Source organism: Rhodamnia argentea, chromosome 5 (genome assembly GCF_020921035.1).
Source record: "Rhodamnia argentea isolate NSW1041297 chromosome 5, ASM2092103v1, whole genome shotgun sequence".
Taxonomy (NCBI): Eukaryota; Viridiplantae; Streptophyta; class Magnoliopsida; order Myrtales; family Myrtaceae; genus Rhodamnia; species Rhodamnia argentea.
The window spans coordinates 12,525,258-12,546,167 of NC_063154.1; the positions used below are offsets into that span (position 1 = coordinate 12,525,258).

The window sequence follows — 20,910 nt, forward strand, 5'->3', positions numbered from 1 at the left end:
AAAATTCTTGCATTTTACCGGGAATTAAGGCCACACACGTTTCGAGTCGACCCAAAAACAAAAAAAAGGAAGGCCACACACGGACGACGTGTCACCGACGCCCACGACGACACGTCACTTAACTCTGTTCCTCTTTCCCCAAAACGACATGCCGTTTTCCCTCAGTCTAAAAACGACTTCACACACGCGGACTCGCTCTCTCTCTCTCTCTCTCTCTCTCTCTCACTGCAACGAAGACGAACCGACCTCACCTCACCTCACCTCACGCTCTCGTATCTCAGTTTTCTCTCTCTAGAAAGCTCTCGCTCTCAGACCGCAGCTTCTCTCTCTAGCTCCGCACGGTTCGGCCTCTCCGAACGACGCTTCGATTCGATCGCGTCAGGTTCTCGCCTTTCTCTTCTGCGCTTTCTCTTGTTTTCTGAGCGTGGAGATTCCAGTTTTGCGATGACTGCGCGCTTTAATCGGATATGTTGATCTCGACCTAATTTGTATGTTTTCTGATGATTGTCTGTTTCGTGTTTTAATTATAATTTTCCGCCAATTTTGTGGTTTTTTTTTTTTTTGGACCGAGAAGAATTATTTTGACCGCGATTCTCGTTCTCCGTGCGTTCGTTTCGGATCTATCCGACTTGTCGCAGTGTTAACTATTTCTGCTAACTTGAGGTGGTTTTTGAATTGGACTTGCTCTAAGCAGCCTTAAAAGTAGCAGATTTAGTCGATTCTGCTTGCTTTTTATACATGTGTACATATTTATGGTAGCCTATTGTTCTGTTTCGTGCATTTTCTGTTCAGCAATGGCGTTGCATACTAGTCCTCGAGCCAGAGTGCGTTCGTTTTTTTTATAGTTCTTATTGAATTCCAATTACGCTTTCTTTTTGTGAGTTTTCTTGGCCCTTTTGTTGATGGATTCATTTAGTTGGTGTCGCTGGAGGTCGGAAGGAAAATTCACTTTGAATTAATGCCCGATCACTCTGTGAATTGGTCATTTAGGACAACATGGTAGCGGAATTAATGGGACTCCAGTTCATTTATGGTTTCTATAAAGGCTGAGCGATGATTCGATGATATGTTGATGAGTTTACTAGTTAGTTTTATATAGCTGTTAGATCTATTCTTGTGATGTTTATGCATTTGTTAGAGTATTAGTTTTTTCAGACGATTGATTACAGTATTACTTGTTGTCCAGGTTGAAGTCGCTTCTCGCATGATTTGGAGGAATAAGCATCGGGTATGATGCTGATGACACGCATGGAAAAATGTTTCACAGATGAATTGTGAAGCTGTAGGCATTGCATATTTGAACAGTGCCGTCTGGCTACAGTTTCAGATTTTGAGTTTGGTGCTTGTTAGAATGGGTTCAGCTTGCTGTGTTGCTGCCAGAGACAAAACTATCCCGGTTGGGTCAAGTAATGAATTCTTTCACCGAAATATACGATACTCGCCGACATGGAGCTTTCGGTGGGAAAACCGAGGGCGTGTGGCAGGTGAAGAGGCTTCTGTAGGTTGGTTTCCTGATGGAATCAGCCAAAATAATCGCTTAGATGTCAAGTATGAAAGTGCTTATGCATCAGAGGATGGAAGTTCTTTGGATAGCTCGCATAGACCGCCATGGCCTAAGTCTCCATTTTCTGAAGGGACCGCTGGACTTGTGAGAACTGCTGGTTCAGGTACAGTTGCTGGATTATCTTTTTAGGTTAACTAATTGAATCTTCATTATTGTTTTTTCCACCATTATTTAGCCACTTTCTTGCACACTTGCCACCCTTACTGCATTTTGATCCATAACTTCTGATTTCTATTGGTTAGCTTGTGCACTGCTTGTTGATTTTGACTGCTAGGCAGAAAAAACTTGCCTGTGGCTGTATGAAATCTTTCTTGTGAGAAAAAGAAATCCATGCCCTTATTTACACATGAATATGGGACAAAATTGAGCATATGAATTTTCTTTTTCTCTGAGAAGATTAGAAAATGAGAGTAAGAGAAGCAAGAGGAAGCATGCCATGCTTTATCTCTTCAATGTAAGTATCCTCATATCAATTTTTATATTTATATTTAGAGTGGCATTTAAATTACTATTGGTTTTGAGTTGCACAGCATATTGTAGGTTTTTGTGGCCCTAAGTGCGAGCACGGTGGTTAAAGGCGTTGGCTGATAACAGAAAGCAAAACATTTCACCCTTGTCTTGCCATTCCTATTTTTCAATACAATCAAGATTGGCTAAGATGTGGGCATCTTTAGAGTGCAATCTTTCAGCACATTTGTTTTAGAGAGAGTGATAATTTCAGTTTTTCACTGTTCATGCTCGTCATTTATTCAGATCGCATAATTGATTTGAAGGGCAATAATGAAAAAGAATTTTGAGGGAGGATGAAGCAATGGGCATTCTAGTTAGGTGGAGTGGAGTTAAGAAGGCAGTCGTAAAATGGCAAGGCCTTTTCATACTGTATAGAAGAGAGTTTGACGGACTTTATTTTTTAACTTTGTACATGCACCTGAGGGACAACATCTGATAAGTACCTGATTTGTGTCATTACACCATTTCGATGGTATTTCAGATTTACGCCTTAAATATTGGAGTTTTTGTGTGAGCACCTGCTGTTTAAGAGATTGACTGCATATGTAGCAGGACATGGCCTGCCCAGGGTCATATAGTTGCAAAATTGTGATCAGTGCCGAGGTGTTGAACATCTTCATTGCGATCCATCCTTAAGTTGCTTCTGAAAAGTTTATGTAGGTCTTGTTCGACTGTTTTGACTTTGTGGTATATTTGGCCAGTAAACACAGTTAATGTTCTATTGGTTCTGTAAATATCCATTATATGATCAGATTCTCTTGTTTGGTTTCCTCAGTTTCTTGTCCTTTTCCGCTTCTCTGCTCCTTCGTGGTGTAGTAGTATGAGATCTTTGGGTATTTCTTAGTCGTGTGAACAAGTTGGTGGTGATAGGAGAAGAACTTATTTTGTTAGTTGATCTAGATAAGTAGGACAATTTCAGTTCAGGCCGAAGATTCAAGACTTAGATGGTTTGATCACTAAAGAGCGCTGGTTGTTGTTATTACCTATTAATTTGCAAAATTAGATCTCCTTATTCACTTGTGTTTAGACTGTACAATTTGCTTTTTAAGTTCTAATGCATTGTTGGATGGCCTATTAAGCTTACATTCTCTAGTGTCTATCGCAGATCAATCTATTTCACGCAACGTCTCGCTGGATGTGAATTTGGAGCAGGTAAATGTAAACCCACAGAAATTCCTGATTTTCATGCTTTCAGTAAATGTATATGAACTCTTCTTCGGAAATGTTTTAGGTGGACTCCAGAGAATCTCCAGCTTATTTGTGTCCATCTCCTACAAAACTTTCGCTGCCTTCCTTACCCTCAGCTTCGTCCCCATTGCCATCATCTTCCCAAATTCATCTGCAGCCTGCTAGTTTAACTCCATTAAGGCAATCTAGTCCTTCAGCAAAACAACTTTCACAGCAGAGATCTGAGAATAAACTTCAAGGGAGTAAGTCACCCAGCAGTCAGTTGGATGCCGAAGAAAGGCCAGGGATCCCTTCATGGAGCAATGATTCAACTAGGGGTTCCTATGGTGGGTCTTCAGATGGGTGGTCTGTCAATGCCTTTTCAGAACTTGTGGCTACTTCTCGCCAGGGGAGCTGGTCTTTTGACAGTGAACCTTTGGGCTTGAAGCATGAGAAGATAACTAAACGAAGTACTTGTGCTGATCAACAAACCTGTGGAGTTTGCACAAAGTTGTTGACTGAAAAATCGTCATGGAGCACCCAGAAGATAATTGCTAACAATGAGCTTTCTGTTGTCGCTGTTTTAATCTGTGGTCACATTTATCATGCTGAATGTTTGGAGATTATGACACCAGACATCAACAAGTATGATCCCGCTTGCCCGATCTGTACTTTTGGGGTAAAACAGACCCTTAAGATGTCTGAAAAAGCATTAAAAGTGGAAATTGATTCAAAAATCAAAAAGGGAAAAAGATCAAGAAATCAAGTGGTGGATAGTGATCTTGGTGGTGATTATGTGTATGATCGCATAAAAGGTAGTGGAAGTGATGTGAAGAGTTCTAGGGTGGGTTCCAGTTCAGTCACAAGAAGCTCCTCGGGGAAGCCTTTCTTGAGTCGCCACTTCTCTTTTGGATCAAAGGGGAGTAGGTCCCTGAAAGAGAATCATTCTTCCCGAAAAAAGGGATTCTTCTGGACAAAATCTAGCAAGGAATGATCTTGTTTAGCTCCAACGAGGTGAGACTGAATACGTTTTCGTTGAAAGGATTAATTCTTCTTCTCTGTTTGTGTCAAATATATATTTCTTAATGTATAAGAACTTTGCTAAAAGTATGTGGTAGATATTTAAAGTAGAAAGTGAGGAAATGGAGCTTGATTGCTTCCATGTGGAAGTAACTGATAAAAAGTAACTTACATCCTTGGGTTCCTATTTATGAGATTGAGCAACTAAATACTTGTAGAGATTGTGAAAGAAAAAAAAAACTTGTGAAGTAAGAGGAATAGAACTGTAAAAAAAGAAAGTAAGAGGAATAGAGATATAGTCATTGTACTGACATATACAGTAGCTTTGATAGATATCCTTTTGAAATTCATGATTGCAGATGTGTTTCGATGCATCTTTTTGGTTTATTAACGTGTGGAAACAAATGCTACTTACATATGTGTCAGTTATCTTTGGAATTTTAAAACCCTCCAAATGAGTTTGCTGGTCACTAGGGACATGATGCTTATTCTAGCGAAATTGAAGTAGGATCACTGAAATAGGTGGCTTCTGAATACATGCTATGCGCTTAGCTAGAAGACAGAATAATCATTTTGCGATTCAAATCGCAAGCAGTGCCGATCAGTCCCATGCTTTTATTTGAGGTTGAAAAGTTGGCGTTAACCAGCACTTCGACTGAACTTCGAAACTTGCTGCTTGGCTCATGCGTGCGCATGTTGAAAGTGGCTTTAATTTGTATTTACTTGCGACTTCTGATCCTGTTTTAACCATGCAGAGTTTTCATGGCAATCGCTTCGACAATCTCAGTCAGATAAAGGATTGCGGAGGATTTCATGTATGTTCGATTGAAGACGAGTTGTCTGCATACACAGAAATTATCGCATTATTTTGCTGTGATTCTACACTGTACAGGAATCAAAAGCGAAAGGAAAATGTAGAAGGGTAAAAAATAGTACAGCCAAAGAGGGAAATTTGGTAGGTTGAAGGTGCATATGTGCTGTATAACCTCTGGTCGATTTCTGTATTGATTTATGATATGAAATGATATAGAGTCAGTTCAAATTCTGTAAGATTGTTGAGAGTCCAAGATCTGCCACCGTGCATCTATGTGGTGGCTTGGTGATGGATAGTGTTGTATCTGGATTTGCAACCTTCTATCATTGTCAATATATCAATTGCTTGGCTTTGGGAAATTTTCAACCCCCTGCAAGAAGATGAATTTTCGACCCTCGAACAGGCATAACATGAGCAGTCTTTGTCAAATGGCGGACGATGACCCGACCAGAATCGCGATTTCCTTCTGCTCAGGAGAGGAGTTGGAATGAAATCCAGGGTCACGTACTGTCATTTCCATTTAGGAACTTCCAAAGCAGTGAGACTACCTCTCAGCTTACGGTGTCCTGCTTCGACCTGTCGGCGTAGCAAATATGGAACAACAAAATGGGCTATGTCATTGCTCTATGCCATAGTGATAGCCAAGGTGTGATGCATCCCCAAGAAGAGTGCCACATAAGCGCAACGGTGAGCCTCCATTACAACTCTATTTCACAAGTCATCGTCTCTTGGCACCCGTAATATTCTTTGAGATACGATCTTTTCGTCATTATGAATTCGAAAATCGGGCCTCTTCCCCTTAAGCTTCTCTGTCTCAGGGTCATTACATTGAAACTCACTTTATTCTCTGCACGAGAACGGCTTTGATACTAGGGTCGCGAAAACCGCGAATGAGTCATGCCAATCGAACTTGAATTGGGAATCTAGTTCATGCCTCTTCCAGCGAACTGCCACTCCTTGATCAATTAACTGAGCAGGGGAACCTCCGATTTTGGGACTGAGAGCATCGGTTTTCTGGGATGCCGACGTGTGCTCTCGGAGGGTTTGAAGAACGTGCCTTGGTGTGGCTCATGCTTCTCAGGGGTTCTTAGATTTAACCCGAGTACTATCAACATGAAGACGGTCGGAGCACTCAGTTCATCAAGTCCATGAACGCCGCAGGCATGTTTTAAATCTGACCAGCATAACCAAGAACCTCATAGTGACCGTATTGCTCCTAATGGTGGTTCTAGGAAAATGTCATCCTTTTCGATGTGAAGTTGGTGATATCCGGATTGAAGATTTATTCTTTGAGAACACCGAAGCTCCTCATAACTTATTGAACGAATCATCAACACTCAGGCAACTAAAACTTGTATATGATGGTGGCTTGATTCTCTTTTTCACGGAAAGCATTGGGGCTCCACATGGCCATGCATTTGGTCAAATGAAGCCTGTGTCCAACGGTTCTTGCAATTGTACCATCAACTCCTTAAATCCCGTAATAGCAATCCGATAAGGCGCTTCAGAAACTGACTCAGTTCTTGTGGCTAATTAGACGGTGAGTTTGATCTCACGTTTGGGCAAAAATCCGAGAAGAACTTCCGGAAACACGTCAGTAACTCACAAGTCACAGGGATTTCTTCTAGTTTCGGCTGATCGGTTCACTCAAAAATTCATTTTTCTGCATGTTTTGGACCACTTTTCAAATTTACAGTCCAAATGTTTTTTTCTTCTTTCAATAGTTCAATCCATTTGTAAGTTCAGTTGGAAAATTAAATGTTTTTCTTCTTTAGAATGAAAAGTATCAAACATTCTTCAAACCTATTTTATTACGAAAATTGACATGTTAAATAATTCGAGTTTATACAACATCCCCTACCAATCTTTACTTTTTTCCTCTCTTTTTTTCCCTGTTGGCTGGCAACGCTGAATTCATGACTTTCGGTAAAAATTCAGTAATTTACATTTAGTGCTATAGTTTTAGTCCCATGGTAGGCACGGTCTATTCACGTGGAGTGGTCTGAAGAAGATAAAACACGTTCTCACTCTGGAAATTGATACCATTAAGTGCTGTAATTTTTTCGATAAAAAAAAAAAGTGCTGTAATTTTCGCTCGATACTCACTTAAATGATACTAAAACTTTTTGAGCGATCACTCACTTATTGATTTGGTAAAAAATCGACCACTTCAATTACAATAAAATCTTTTCATTAATTGGGTAGCAAAAAAATGCTGACATGATATTTCTTATTGTTTTATCTCACGTGGGTAAAACACGAATCGTAAGATTAAAATAGCGTGATTTTGGTTTAAATATGATTATGTTTTATATATAAATTACGGCAAAGCTGGGGTTAATTTCTCCTCTCTGCTTCTTTTCTTATTGCCCAGGTCGCTCGCTCTGTTGTGAGCCCAACGGCGTTTCCTCAGCGGGAGCACTATTACATCTCCACGCTTTCATTCTCTCTCCGTCTGCTATATAAAAAATGGCGAGCTGCGCACACTTAGCCAAAATGCTGGCTCAATCCCATCTGTCCGCCCAGACCCGAGCTCCGATCATCTTCCCTTCGGTTCCATCCCCGATCTCTCGGTCCAACCCTCCAAACCTGCTCTCCTTCTCAGCCCTGGGTTCTCCAATCCCAGTCCCCCTCGCGCTCAAGTCCCCTCCCCCGATGGCCTCCGCCGGTGCCGTCCCGTCCGGTAATCACACTCAGGCCCTCGACCCGGGTCCCGAGGAGGACGAGCTCGGCCGGTTCGCCGGGGTCGCCAATAGGGCTGCGGACGCCGCCGGAGAGGTGATCCAGAAGTATTTCCGGAAGAAGTTCGAGATTCTCGATAAGGAGGACCTGAGTGAGTGTTTTTTTTTTTTTTTTTGGGGGGGGTGCTGTGAAGTTACTCTACTGTTTCCTCCTTTTCGGTTTTGGCGATTTATGGCCTCGATTCGGTGTAGGTCCAGTGACGATCGCGGATCAAGCAGCTGAAGAGGCAATGGTCTCGATTATATTGGGGAGTTTCCCTGCTCATGCAATGTATGTGAAAAGTACATTAACCAATGAGTCGGAAGTACTGATGCTGTAGCAGTGTTTTGCTTCGCTTTCTTCAAGTGTCGAGACTGGTATTGAAGTAGAGGGGAAAAAGATGTGTCTGATTTGATAATGAATGACTGACCATTTGTGGGGAAAATATATGGTTAGAATAGGAGTGAGAGAGTTTGATGTTAGTACCTTTGACGCGCCTCTCGTTGCAATTGCAGTTATGGAGAGGAGAAGGGATGGAGGTGCAAGGAGAAATCTGCAGATTATGTCTGGGTTCTGGATCCGATAGATGGGACAAAGAGCTTTATAACTGGTATCTTTTGCCTCTTCGTGTTTCTGGCTCATTTTGTGTTTATGCGCGAAAACCCATCTTGAGTGACTCGAGAACTCTTATTTGTTTCAGGAAAGCCTTTGTTTGGTACTCTGATTGCTCTTTTACATAAGGGTAAACCGGTGAGAACTAGGCAGAATTTAAGCATTGTGAAATGTGTTTCTTCTCGTTGATGATCTTCATCGAGTTTTATTTTATGTCGGACGTTGTTTGTGTTGCCATTCATATGCTTTTTCTTTGGGATGTGAAATGAACAGTTCTTGCCTGAACTTAATGCTGAGCCTATAGCAATACTATCTGTATGTCTGATTATGATGATTATGGCATCCTCAGATTCTTGGCATAATTGATCAACCAATTCTAAAGGAAAGATGGGTTGGGATAACGGGAAAGAGAACTACACTAAATGGAGAAGAACTGTCGACACGTGTATGCACAAAAATATCCCAGGCATATCTGTACGTTTTTGGGTACTGTTTGTGTAACTGGATATGAGTTGGGCTTCGTTTATGTAAAAGAAAGTTTGCAAGCATCTGCAGATGAAATCTCTCAATTGATATATCTATTACCTGACTTCACGTAATACTTTCTCAGATACACAACAAGTCCGCATCTCTTCAAGAAAGAGGCTGAAGAGGCATTTGGCCGTGTTAGAAGCAAGGTCAGTTTTACTTAATATTTGGCTGTGCTTTTTCGTACTTTCAAGCTATACTTAGGCAGCTGATCATGGAAGATTCTTTTTCACTGTATTTATGAGGATATACAAACTCATGCGGTGATTGAAGAGAATCGATACTTTGGGCAAGTTCTGATTTTGCTTTTTCCCTCTTTTTTAGAATTGCCCATTACTTTCGTCTCATAATTCTGCATCTCTTTTATTTGATGAATCTATGATATGGGTAAGTCAATTGTAGTATGTTAACTATCTGCAGGTAAAAGTGCCGCTATATGGCTGTGATTGCTATGCATATGCTCTTTTGGCTTCTGGCTTTGTGGATCTTGTCATTGAGTCCGGTCTAAAGGTACAGTGTGCAATTCTTTTTTAATGCATTTGATGATTCGCAATTATATTATGTGAAGCTGAGCAATGAAGCATCTTTGTGTCCCAATATAGGACTTCAATGATCATACACTTCCTGGTGTTGTGCCTTCAGTAGTTCATCTTTCATATCACGCAAAAAGAATTACTCTTAAAGAATTTTCAGACCTCCTGAGTAGTTAAAATTTTCTTCTCTACCAGCCATACGATTTTCTTGCTCTGATACCTGTGATTGAAGGAGCTGGGGGTATTATAACTGATTGGAAAGGCCACCGACTTTATTGGGAACCTTCTCTGGATTCACGTGCGCAAGGTACTGTCACCATCTCCATCCGTGAGGTTCACTTTAAGTTGGTTGACCTTCATTTATTACGTTATGATTTATTTTGAGCTACTGATGCAATCGACGGAACTCATTTATAGGTGAGTCTGGTGGAGCTTTATGATCTTATATCCGGGCTTCATCTTAAAAAGACTTCTTTCTTTTTATTTCAGGTTTTAATGTTGTGGCAGCAGGAGACAAACAAGTTCACCAGCAAGCTCTTGATTTATTACAGTGGCAGTAAGATCTCGATTAGTAGCAATTGATTTGCCATAGAACTTGCAATTCTTTGGTTCTAATGCTCGTTATTCTGGCAATTTATTGCAAGAACCATTACGACCTTGTGGATCTCATGAACTGGTGTAGGTTAGAAGGTTAGTGAAAGGTGGATAATATTTGAGCAAGTGTTAGACACTGATAAAATTCTGAGTTAAAACCTGAAGTAACATCGAGTTCTGAGTGACAACTCAAAAGAAGATGGTTGCTCCTCTCAAACATCCTATTCTTTCTTGGCAATTAAAGAGCCCGTAGTAGCTCATCCTGTTAGCAGTGTTGTTTCTTGGCATGCAATATAAGAGTCGGTATCAAATATTTAGCTCATCCCAAAATTATTTATTTTGTCAGTAGCTTTATGAACTCCCATACTGTCTTTTTATCTAAAAATGAAGTTCATAATTGTGCTCTGTCTAAATTAACTTGGAGATCCTAAAGTGCAACCGGCAATAGCCGTTTGACTTGTATTTTGTTTTTTTATGAATAGTTTAGACAGCGAAAGTATTTTGTATGATAGATTTGGCATTACGTACGACCAAGCATTGTCCGTTTTGTCCGGTCATATAGTAGCAAATTGTCGTACGATAAATTTTTTGAACATCTCGAATACACGTACTTTGTCCAAAAAAAATACAAAAATAAAAATTCATGTACTGTCGTAAGATTGTGCCCGAGAGAAATCGCCATTTATGAAAGTATCACAATATGCTTTTACGAAAACTGATAACATCAGGAATTATCACACAACGCTTTTGACATTGAGTACGACACGATGTTGTGAGAAGAATAGAAATTGTCAATCTATGACGATACAGTGAAACGGCATTCATCTTCCTAATAACGTCAAATGATATTAAAAAATGAACGGCATATTACGGCTTTGCCTAGAATATGATGAAACGTCGTACAGTCCTACTAAAGAAGATTTTTTAATGTACGACGATACTAAATAAAGTGGTATGCGTTTGTTAAATGTCGTATAATGATTTTGGCCTTAAAGACGATCAAACGTTGCGTCAATGGGCCTAATAAAGTAACTTAGGAGAGTGCCGTGAAGTAGCTCGGGTGCTTTAATGCACGTGAAACTCTTTTAATTACGAATTATAATCTAGATTCTTCTTTGACCTCAAAAAAAAAAAAAAAAAACAGTTGTAGATTCTTCCATTATATTTTTGCCTTTGGAACTAATTGCCCTTCAGATTCTTTTTTAGCCTTTTTGTTCATGATTTATTTTCTTTATAATTTTCTAAGTTTTTTAAACATCAATTTGACTTTGTCAAATTTTTATTGTCATTCCTTTTTTTTTTTTTTTTTGGTGTTTGGTAATTTTTTGGTCTGCTATTTTGAAATCTTCATTTAATAATCTTTTTTTGATCTTTTCTACATGTTATTTCTTCAAGTTCAATGGGCTCTCCAAGAATGTTATCTAGGATCTTCGGCCAATCTTGCCCCATCTAAAGCAATTATATCCGCTGATCATGTAAAACCATATAATCAACGATTGCGATAGATTTGATACACTGAACCCAAGTAAAAATTTGTCAATGGAGATAAGAAGTAAGGAAAGGAAGGGTGAAACATTGAGAGGGAATTCAATGTACATGCCCTCTTGCCTACCCATTACCAAATGAGTCCCTTCACGATCCCATCAACTATATCATAAAACATCGATTGTCGCACCACCTAAAATTTCGTAATAAATTTAGACATCGATCGGAATGGCGAGACCTCAAGAAAGCGGCAAACAATTCGCCACTTCAGCAACATGATTGAATGCATATATATGCTCTTCTATAGTAACCCTAGATAAATGCAAAGCTATTTTAGCACCTTCTCAACCAGATAAATGATAAATAAAAAAAAAAAAAAAAAAAACCAGATAAATGCAGTTAAGGGTCCTCACTCTGTCGATGAAGAACCACAAATTTGCCCGCAACAATAGGAGAGTTGAAGGGCTAAAAGGCCAGATTCAAATGATAAAGACAGGCTAATCGAGGAGAATAGAAGATATACATGTGATGATGTGAATGTGGATGCGTCTCTCTCCATCCTCTTGCGCAAAAATTGTGGGTGATCAGAGAGGCTTCATGAACAAAACGACCCTCATAAATAGAACTGTCTGTGATCACCCAAGCTCCATTGATCAACGTTCATATATTGCGTGCTCTCATCCTAATTCTGTTGATGCAACCTATACATATGTACTTGCTATTAGCTCCTGCTTTATCTCAGATTTTCTACCTGAAATCCTTTGGAACAAGCAACTTCCCTCCTCTTCCGTTCTCTCCCCCTCTTATGTTCTCTCCCTTCTCCGCCTAAGATAGATCCGATATGGAAAACGAGGCAAGGATGTTCGACATGCGTGTGTTGAAGAGCAACCTTCCAAAGAAGTAAGAACTATGCCCAATGGATCGTGTTATCGTCTGGTATAAGACGAGTTAAGCCCAGCATTTTAGCGGGACGAATGTCTCTCTTAATTTTTTGTTTTGGACTTTCTCTTTGCTCCTGCAGAAGAGGGTTGTCGAGGTATTACTCGGGAAAGTCAAGATCGTTCGTGTGCATGGCCGATGTGCAGTGCCTCGAAGATCTCAAGAAACAAGAACACCCGGATGCCAAGAAAATGAAGTACTTGGAGAGGACAGAAGCACCATTTCCTCCATACCCATGTCGAAGTACCTGTAGCAGCACCCAATGCCTTAGTAGCTTCATCGGCGTGTAGATTCCACAGATTATTTGAGGCATCTCTCTTTCTCTCTCTGTATTTACTTGTTCATGCTGTAAATAAACCAAATCTGGAATGGATGGGTGACAAAAAATGGGACCTAGACAGAAATTGGGTCTAGATAGATTTCCTTGAGAAAGTCCAGATTCTCATACCTCGTTTTCGCATAGATCTTTATCAGAAGCTTGAAATCCATCAAATATTTCTCTGAGCTTTTCCCTTACCGAGTAAAGACTCCGTCCAATGAAACAGAGTGCAGATGATGATACGGAAGCTGAACACATGGCAAACTTCCGTCTTTTTTCGAGCTTTACCATGCACTCTCAAGTTCATAGCACGCACAATAACAATCCTTCACAACCACGAGAGATAGGCAAAATGGACAGGAAACTGACAATTACATGGACAAAGGATCATAAGTAAAATGAGTGTCACAATTTGTTAATTCACGCATTACAAGTCGAGTTAGTTCTGCACGTTTCCGGTGCAAAAATGAGGGCTGGCTTCTCACATCTAGATCAAGTACACGGCTTGACAATTGGCTACGTCTAACTCAAGCCATTCACTACAGATTATATGGGACACCAACAACTATACGCGCCAAAAGAATATTGTCTCTCAGTCAGTACAAAATTAGGATGCAAGAACTAGTGCAGCTTTTTCCTCTTGATAGTGTCTGAGTCTCCATCGCAGATGAAAACAACGTCGTCGTCGTCGTCAAGCTCCTCCACTTTACTGTGGCTGTTAGTTTCAGCAGCACCCCTTGAAGTACCCAAACCATCGTTATTTGAAATCTCGGACAGCTTTCTTTTCTTTTCAGCAGGAATCTCAACATCTGCAGGAACAATCTCTAGGTCTTCATTCATTTCAACTTGCTCCGCATTTGTAGGCATGTTCTTAGATGTGCCAACACCGTTGCCTACATGGTTCTCATCTTTCTTTTCAACTGCAGGGGCTTGAGTCCATCCAGAGAGAACCATTCCATCTGGTTCCTTCTCCTCATCAAATTCGTCCCTGTTAAGATCCAAATGCAGAACTCAGTTACAGTGTGATCTCTTGTAAGTCTAGCCCCGCAGAGAAAAGGTCAGTCATAACGAACATGAAATGAATACCAACTCAGGAATGGGACGATGGAACATATACTGCCTAATTTTGAAGTGATTTTGGAACAATACAACAAGAACGCAAATTGAAGTCATGCGCCTTCAGAGTAGATAAAACAATTTAACTTCAAATCTTACAAAAATTGCACCAATATCATGGAAAAAAACCAAGATGACCACTTGAGGTACTCAAGTGGAAGAAAGTCATGAATATTAGAGGGTTCAGAATATTTGGACAAGAAACACGGAAGTCAAACCACCTGAGGTACTCAAAACATCTTTTAAAAAAACCCCACCACCACACATTACGTTGTAGAGAGAGAGCGAGAGACCTATGTTTAACATTAATATTACAAGTCAGCTCTTGTTGGAGATCCTCGACTGTAAGGAGAGTCCCACTTGTAACAGGAGACGGAAGCTCTGACATTACCTGGGATCAGATATTTGATGAAAAGAAAGCGACATAAGAGTTTGCATCAATTGCACCCCCAAAAAACCTCTGAATCAGCTTGAAAAACCAAAATGGATCACCTTCTCAAGGTTGGCTGCATAATTTGCAACCATGTCTTCTTCAAGATCATCGCCAACTTCATAAAGAAGGGCTGACCCATGCATGATAAGGGGAAGGTTCATTCCGAGCTTCGCCTTAACAATTTTGTCAACGAAGTCTCTTAAGGTTGATTGATGGGTGTTAATCTCCAGGGTCAGCGGTGTCTATTATCAATCATCTCATGCATCAGCAGAAGACCATAGGACATGCCTGTAAAAGTTCCACCACTAGAATAAAAGCAAGTAAACTACCTCAGAACAGACATAGCATGATTTGTTCGGTTCATATGGTTCCACTGGCATAAGCAACATCTTCTTTGATGGATGCTCCAGACAATAAGTCATTCTGCATAGATCATGATCAAAGTTAAAGTAGTTGGAAGGTCAGCTAAATAACCCATGTAACACGTTTTTACATGCTTCGACTGCCACATGATAACAGAATATAGCATCTCTTGTAACTCATGCCTGAAGTTAACAAGCAACAACAATAGAATAACCAGGCATAAGCAACTTTCTCCTAACCAAGATGCTAATGCACAAGTTCTTCGCTAAACACACCAAGTCTCTACAATTAACAAGAGTGGACACTTTTCAATTACTTCTCATCAACGTATTTACTCTTCCAACACACAGTATTTAATCTTCCAAGTTCCAACAACTGATCACTTCTCGTCAATGTCAACTAAAGCTACATCACTACTGAAGTTTGCTCCTTCATATACTTTTCCTGATTCCCGATATGATTTTGGTTACTCCCTGAAGCTGAAGCAGAAATAGTCTGCCAATTGGATATGGACATCAATTTTTAAAAGAGCAGCACCAGATACGATCTTTTTTTAGGTACTCTCAAAATTTAAAAATGGCTGATGCAAACTCTAAGAGAGAGAGAGAGAGAGAAAGAGGGAGAGAGGGAGGGATTTAATCTATACCTATAGTTCTTTGCATCCTTCTGCAGCACCTTGATCGCCTCAATCACGATCAATCCAGCTATAATAGCATTTGTCGTAGCAACAGCATGAACAATGTTACCCGCCATACCTTTAGATTCAAAAAGGCTGTGCAGAGGGATACCAAAAGAAGAAGCCCGGATATTTGCAGCAGAAGTAACAAATTCCACGGCTAATTGATCATCTTTATCAAAACTAAGGTTTCCAATCTCCTACCAAATAATTAAGAGAAAAAGCAAAAGCTCTTTGTCTTCAGAATGTGTGGAGCAAGTTCATTAATGAGAGCATAATATCTAGATAGCAAGAAGCAAGTCAATACCTTATCTCTTTTCCCAAAGAAAAGCTTCAGAGCCTCCAAAAAGATCTTCGAATTTTCCATGAGACTCCATATTTCTTGTGGATTTTTCATGCCCAAAGACGCCATGGCAGAGACTGAAGATGGGTTATCAGTCGCACTCGCTCCATCCATATTTCCATTCTGATTAATCGGTCTTTCAGGTAATACATCTTTACTATAAATTGGCCTCGGCCTATTGCGGTTTTTCCATGTCTCTTCATTGGACAAGGCCACTTCAATATTATAACCAAATACGTGGTCATATATTCTCCTTCCATATTCCTCAATGTCTTCATCCGTCCTACGCTCAAAAACATCATCTGTATGGTCTGAAGTGCTAGCATTACCAGAACGCACATTCAAATCATTATCTTGTGCTTTATCTCCAAACAACTTCGCAAACAGTAGGTCTTTCGCCCATACAATGCAGTGAACAAACTGCTCATCAAGAAAATATAACAAATGTAATGAATTACTTGAGGTCATATAGAACAAATACAATTAATTTGATATAGCGTTATACCTAGGATTTCTCTCAATCTAGGTAGATGCAGCCAATTAACAACAATAACCCGATACGGCCTTCGAATACACTTTTTGTTATGATGGAACTTGCATTAAAACCACATACCAATTGATTTCTCAAAACAGATGATAGTACATATTTCCATAATAATCGTAAGTCAAATTCCCACAATTATTGTAAATTATGACAAAGTGCAAAATAATCCATATTCCAAATGCCTGACGTTTTGACCAAAAAAAAAGCCTGACGCATAATCCGCACAACATAATTATTCAATTTGATTTCCACAAATAGCTCACATAACCCATATGACACTATATGTAGGAAGAGGTGAACAAGAAGAAGAAAAATAACGCAAGCAATGTATTAACCTAAGGAAGTACCTTTGAAGGCGTACTGGTGATTGTGCATACAGGGTATGATTTTGGGGCAGGTTTTGGCTGGCACTCGTAGCACTCTGTTTTTCCCTTGAGGTGTATGGTCACCTGGTCATACATATGTGTTTAAGCAAAATCAGCCATAATCGCAAATAAACAGAATATATTAATTGACAGAGGATGCTGAGGTAGGATAATTCAGAACTTTTCTAATCACAGATTATTGGCAAGTCCCTTGAGTTTTCACAACTTATCAACACGCCACCAGCAAATACACCCAGCTTTTATATTATTCCAATCAAAGAATCATTGTTTCCTCCTTTGAACAAACATTTTACTTCTAACCTTTTGACCTATGAAAGGTCATAATATTTGTTCAACAATTTTATGTTAACAATGCAAGATCATGGAACCATAAAATTTGGCTGCCTCAGTAAGTCTCTTATCTCTGGACATGATTATTCCAATCAATGTTTGAACAGATAATGAATACTAGTTTTTCCACAGATTTTAACTACTAGTTTTTCCACATTAATTCATACATCAATTTTTCCAAATTATATAAACTATGCCCTCTCTAGTTGAACTCAATTCATATACAGATGAACACTTTATATTGAGCCAAGAGTAAGACAGCCAGCTTGAACTGTGAAAGGTGTGAAACGCGTCCTAGTGCTGGGACAGCACTTCAAGATCAAATGTAATAAAAATATCATTTACGACTAGAGGCTTCATTTGCCCCGTCAAAGCACTAATTATCATCCATAATAATTCTATGACAACTATTAATAAGGTTTACAACATCAGGCCATGTTCAGTTCAACAGCACTGAATGTTGCAGGATGACGAATTTCCACCAGGCCATCAAACAGGGTATTTTATCTTAATTATTATCAATGGACAGGTAATGACATAATCTCTATTCCTCCAAAAGCTCAGTAGACAATTGTTGGCATAGATCACAACATCAGAAAGTGCTCATGAAACCAAGTAAAAGGGCCCCCCGTGAGAGAAAGAACCTCTTGGTGGAGTCCCAAATGGTTATGGAGGGTGATGGCTGGAAATCATACAGCAGTTTACAAAGAACAGACATCTTCAATAACAAACAGATAACACAACTGCAAGTAGTTCATCAAAAAACTAGAAAAGGTCAAGCAAGATTGACTAGAGGAGGGCATGAAATGACTTGTCACCTGTCCAAGAAACCCAGTAGTCCCACTCTCAACCAAGGGAACATCCGCTGCCAAGCATAGTCGATTTACATGTCGCCGTGCATCCAAGTTGTCAAGGCCATTCAAGACAACATTAAATTGCTTAAAGAAGTCAACATTGAAGTCAGGATCCTTGACGTTTGCATGGTAGGGTGTGATACTTATGTTAGGCCTAAATCTCAAGACAGCATCCCGTGCAACCTGATTAGAAGAAAATTAGGAAAAAAATGCAACTCAAACTGCACAACTAAAATCAGTCCAGGTACTAAAGGAAATTGTTGATTTGAGCACACGATGCAACTGCAGACACCTTGGCCTTTGATTGTCCAACATGTTTCTGACGAAACAAAAATTGCCTGTTAAGGTTGCTGACTTCTATCGTGTCCATGTCAATCTGCAAGAATATTTCAATTATTTACCATTTGGAACACTTCATGCAATAGAAACTAAGTTGATAACAAAACAGAAATTAGCCCCGGTCCTCCTTCCCTTTATCTCTTCTTCCTTTGAAAGCAACTTTTTATGAGAGCAAGGGGTTTGAGACCCAAAGGTCTAGGTTACACACATTTAAAAGGAAGGAAAGTAGGGAGGCCCTTAGAATCAGGAACACATTTTCCATAAGACCATACGTTGCCAACAAAATGCACATTAAAAGCAAAATACTAATAGAAGAATTTGAGTCCTAAACACTTGCTTGTTCAATTTCAACAATAAATTTTATATAAGTACTCAAAGCTTTAAATTCAGGAGCTGTACCCTATTTCATAACTCTACGACACTGCTGCAACACATGCAAGGAGTTCCTGATGTTATGGACAATCAACAAGGCATCCTAAGTTTACACGGTTAAAATCAAGAATAAAGAGAGACAAAGGTACAAATCCTGGATCCATGCATATAAGGATGAACAACCTCGAATTACTTGTATAACCAGAATTTGGGGTTATCACCATCAGACAAAAGAAAGGTCTGCCCCCCTCTGAAATTTTTTTTCTTGCAAATATGCATAACTTAATGCACTTTCAGAACACAGAGAGCCATAAGCAAAGATAACATCCTAGTCATGAGTACAACGTCATACACTTTCAGAACACAATAGCCATGGGATCTGCACCACCTCTTACAAAACTGCACCACCAGATGCGGTCATATGGCAACCAGGAACTCTTCAGTCTATCATCTAAACTATGCAGACCATTCAAGATGACCATGCATGGACAGTCATATTTCTTGATTATCAAGACTAGGGAGAACCCATCACAAATGGAACCACCATGTAAAGTTCATGCCAAATGGGATAAAGCATCAACGCCTCCACCAAATTGCAACTTGCGGTTAGATTTTGCACTAATAATACAACATCCCAGGAGAATCAATTTACAATGTACAGGTTCAGCATATGTGCAACAAATGCATCGTTTGTTGCAAAAGACAATTTTACAAACTAGCATGCATAAATGATGTTTCCAACCGCCCAACACTACTGACTCCACTGCAACACACGCATCAAATTTTATGTTTCCTTCGAGCCAGACCGAGGAAAACCAGCAAATCATGGGCAATACCCAACCCAATGTGTTTAACATCCACATACCCCTTGAAGGCTCCAATTGGTTCTATATTCCCCATACACCAAGAAAAACAGTGGTTGCTGAATACCGCATGATCAGTTCATCAATGAAAGCTCATCCAATGAAGATTTAAGTGAATAGCTTGTTGCACCCTTTTTGGTACGTAATCCTCAGTTTTAGTGCAACAGAAGTAGCATGTGAAAACGGAAACGCACATTTTGGGTGTGATAGCATTGTTTTACCTAGCACGGCAATACTGAATTTTAGGGATTGGCCCATGTCATCAATCTGTTTGACTACCATCCGCTGGGGATGGTGGCCCGAGGGGTAAACATCCAATAAGTTTGGTAAGAAATTGCTTGTGCATGAAAATAAACATATTATGATAAATTAGTTTTCGATAATAAAGATTCCACACTTAAGATTGATTTACCAACGCAAAGAGGACAAAAGTCCACCAAGGTTGAAGCGTGTTAACCACCTGGGGAGCCAAGGCATTGTGGAAGCGCCAATCAGCAACTACTATCGACTAAACCAAATAGCTGTATTCCAAACTACCCAATCAAAGTTTTCACAGTAAATATGACCCGAATCAACACTGGAGCACGAAACAAAGAACTAACGCAGCCCATATGCACAGAACAGGAAACACAGTGGCACTCTTCCTATACCCAGGCTTCCCCCACAACCAACTAAACACCTTTCGAAACCCTAGCGACAAACCATTTGCCCTCGGAAGAACCAAAATTAGCAGCACAGAAGTACAAGATTCCTAAAAATTAAAATCATCTCAAAACCCTAGCTCAGTAAAACTGAGCCTATTACCGCCCAAGAAAAAGAAAACCAAAAAAAAAAGAAAGAAAAAAAGGAGAGATGAAACACCACTCACAATATGAATATCTCGGAAACCAGAGAGGGCGAGGGTCTTGAGAAGCTCGCAGCCGATACCACCAGCCCCGACCATGAGCACTCTCGCGTCCTGCAACCACGAAACCCTCACAAATCAAAGCTTCTCCCCGAACGCGGAGCAAAAACCAGGGAGCGAAAAGAAGCGCGGAGACTTCGAGGTCGGTCAACGGGTCAACGGGAGGTACCTTTATGGCGGAGAGCTGTGGAGGAGAAGCCATGGGAGGCGAGCGCGAGAGGGGAGAGAGAGGGCAAGCGTCGGGGGAGTTTGAAATTTTGGCATATAAAAAGAGGAGAGAGAATCTGCAAGAGTGGTGGTTCGTGCGCGTGGCCAAATGGTTCGAGGAAAGGGGGCGGCTATGGCCCAAAAAATAATAATAATAAATAATTAATTGGAGGCGCCAAAAAGAGAGCCTCAAGAAAGTGAAAAGTGCAGACGCATAGAAAACAATTTTCTTATCCAAAAGGGAAAGTAGGAAATGTAATCTTCCGTGCATGAATTGAATTCCACGAGGCCAATAATGGAAATGCAAGACCGGGGGCGCGCGCGGGACGAGCGCTGGACCTGATCGATGAGCGGGTCGGGGCCTAGCATATGAT

The 20,910-nt window shown here is 40.2% G+C and overlaps 3 protein-coding genes across 8 annotated transcripts; 2 read left to right on the forward strand and 1 right to left on the reverse strand.

Moving 5' to 3' along the window:
• The first annotated feature begins 215 nt into the window (after nt 1–215).
• On the forward strand, nt 216–5,434 carry LOC115754605. 5 transcript variants are annotated; one of them, XM_048278564.1, is made up of 5 exons: nt 216–382; nt 1,187–1,667; nt 3,168–3,232; nt 3,306–4,255; nt 5,017–5,434. In XM_048278564.1, the coding sequence occupies exons 2-4, from the start codon at nt 1,268–1,270 to the stop codon at nt 4,233–4,235; spliced, it is 1,395 nt and encodes a 464-aa protein (XP_048134521.1). In that variant the 5' UTR covers nt 216–382; nt 1,187–1,267; the 3' UTR covers nt 4,236–4,255; nt 5,017–5,434. The 5 variants fall into 5 exon arrangements, with proteins under 5 accessions (XP_048134521.1, XP_030549533.1, XP_048134523.1 ...); XM_030693673.2 differs by having other exon boundaries at nt 3,168–3,226; XM_048278566.1 differs by having other exon boundaries at nt 3,180–3,232.
• A 2,049-nt stretch (nt 5,435–7,483) lies between these two features.
• On the forward strand, nt 7,484–10,280 carry LOC115754606 (bifunctional phosphatase IMPL2, chloroplastic). Its single transcript, XM_030693677.2, has 9 exons — nt 7,484–7,908; nt 8,009–8,087; nt 8,312–8,406; nt 8,497–8,546; nt 8,758–8,882; nt 9,019–9,085; nt 9,357–9,446; nt 9,665–9,776; nt 9,959–10,280. The coding sequence occupies exons 1-9, from the start codon at nt 7,545–7,547 to the stop codon at nt 10,027–10,029; spliced, it is 1,053 nt and encodes a 350-aa protein (XP_030549537.1). The 5' UTR covers nt 7,484–7,544; the 3' UTR covers nt 10,030–10,280.
• A 2,916-nt stretch (nt 10,281–13,196) lies between these two features.
• On the reverse strand, nt 13,197–20,618 carry LOC115754604 (SUMO-activating enzyme subunit 2). 2 transcript variants are annotated; one of them, XM_030693672.2, is made up of 11 exons: nt 20,499–20,618; nt 20,294–20,383; nt 18,144–18,227; nt 17,816–18,034; nt 16,629–16,730; nt 15,702–16,157; nt 15,365–15,594; nt 14,685–14,778; nt 14,415–14,597; nt 14,216–14,313; nt 13,197–13,794 (listed from the first exon to the last, which is right to left on the reverse strand). In XM_030693672.2, exons 1-11 carry the CDS (start codon nt 20,529–20,531, stop codon nt 13,428–13,430), a joined length of 1,956 nt encoding a protein of 651 aa, XP_030549532.1. In that variant the 5' UTR covers nt 20,532–20,618; the 3' UTR covers nt 13,197–13,427. The 2 variants fall into 2 exon arrangements, with proteins under 2 accessions (XP_030549532.1, XP_048134850.1); XM_048278893.1 differs by lacking the exon at nt 20,499–20,618 and adding an exon at nt 19,428–19,573 and having other exon boundaries at nt 20,294–20,362.
• Nucleotides 20,619–20,910: the final 292 nt, after the last annotated feature.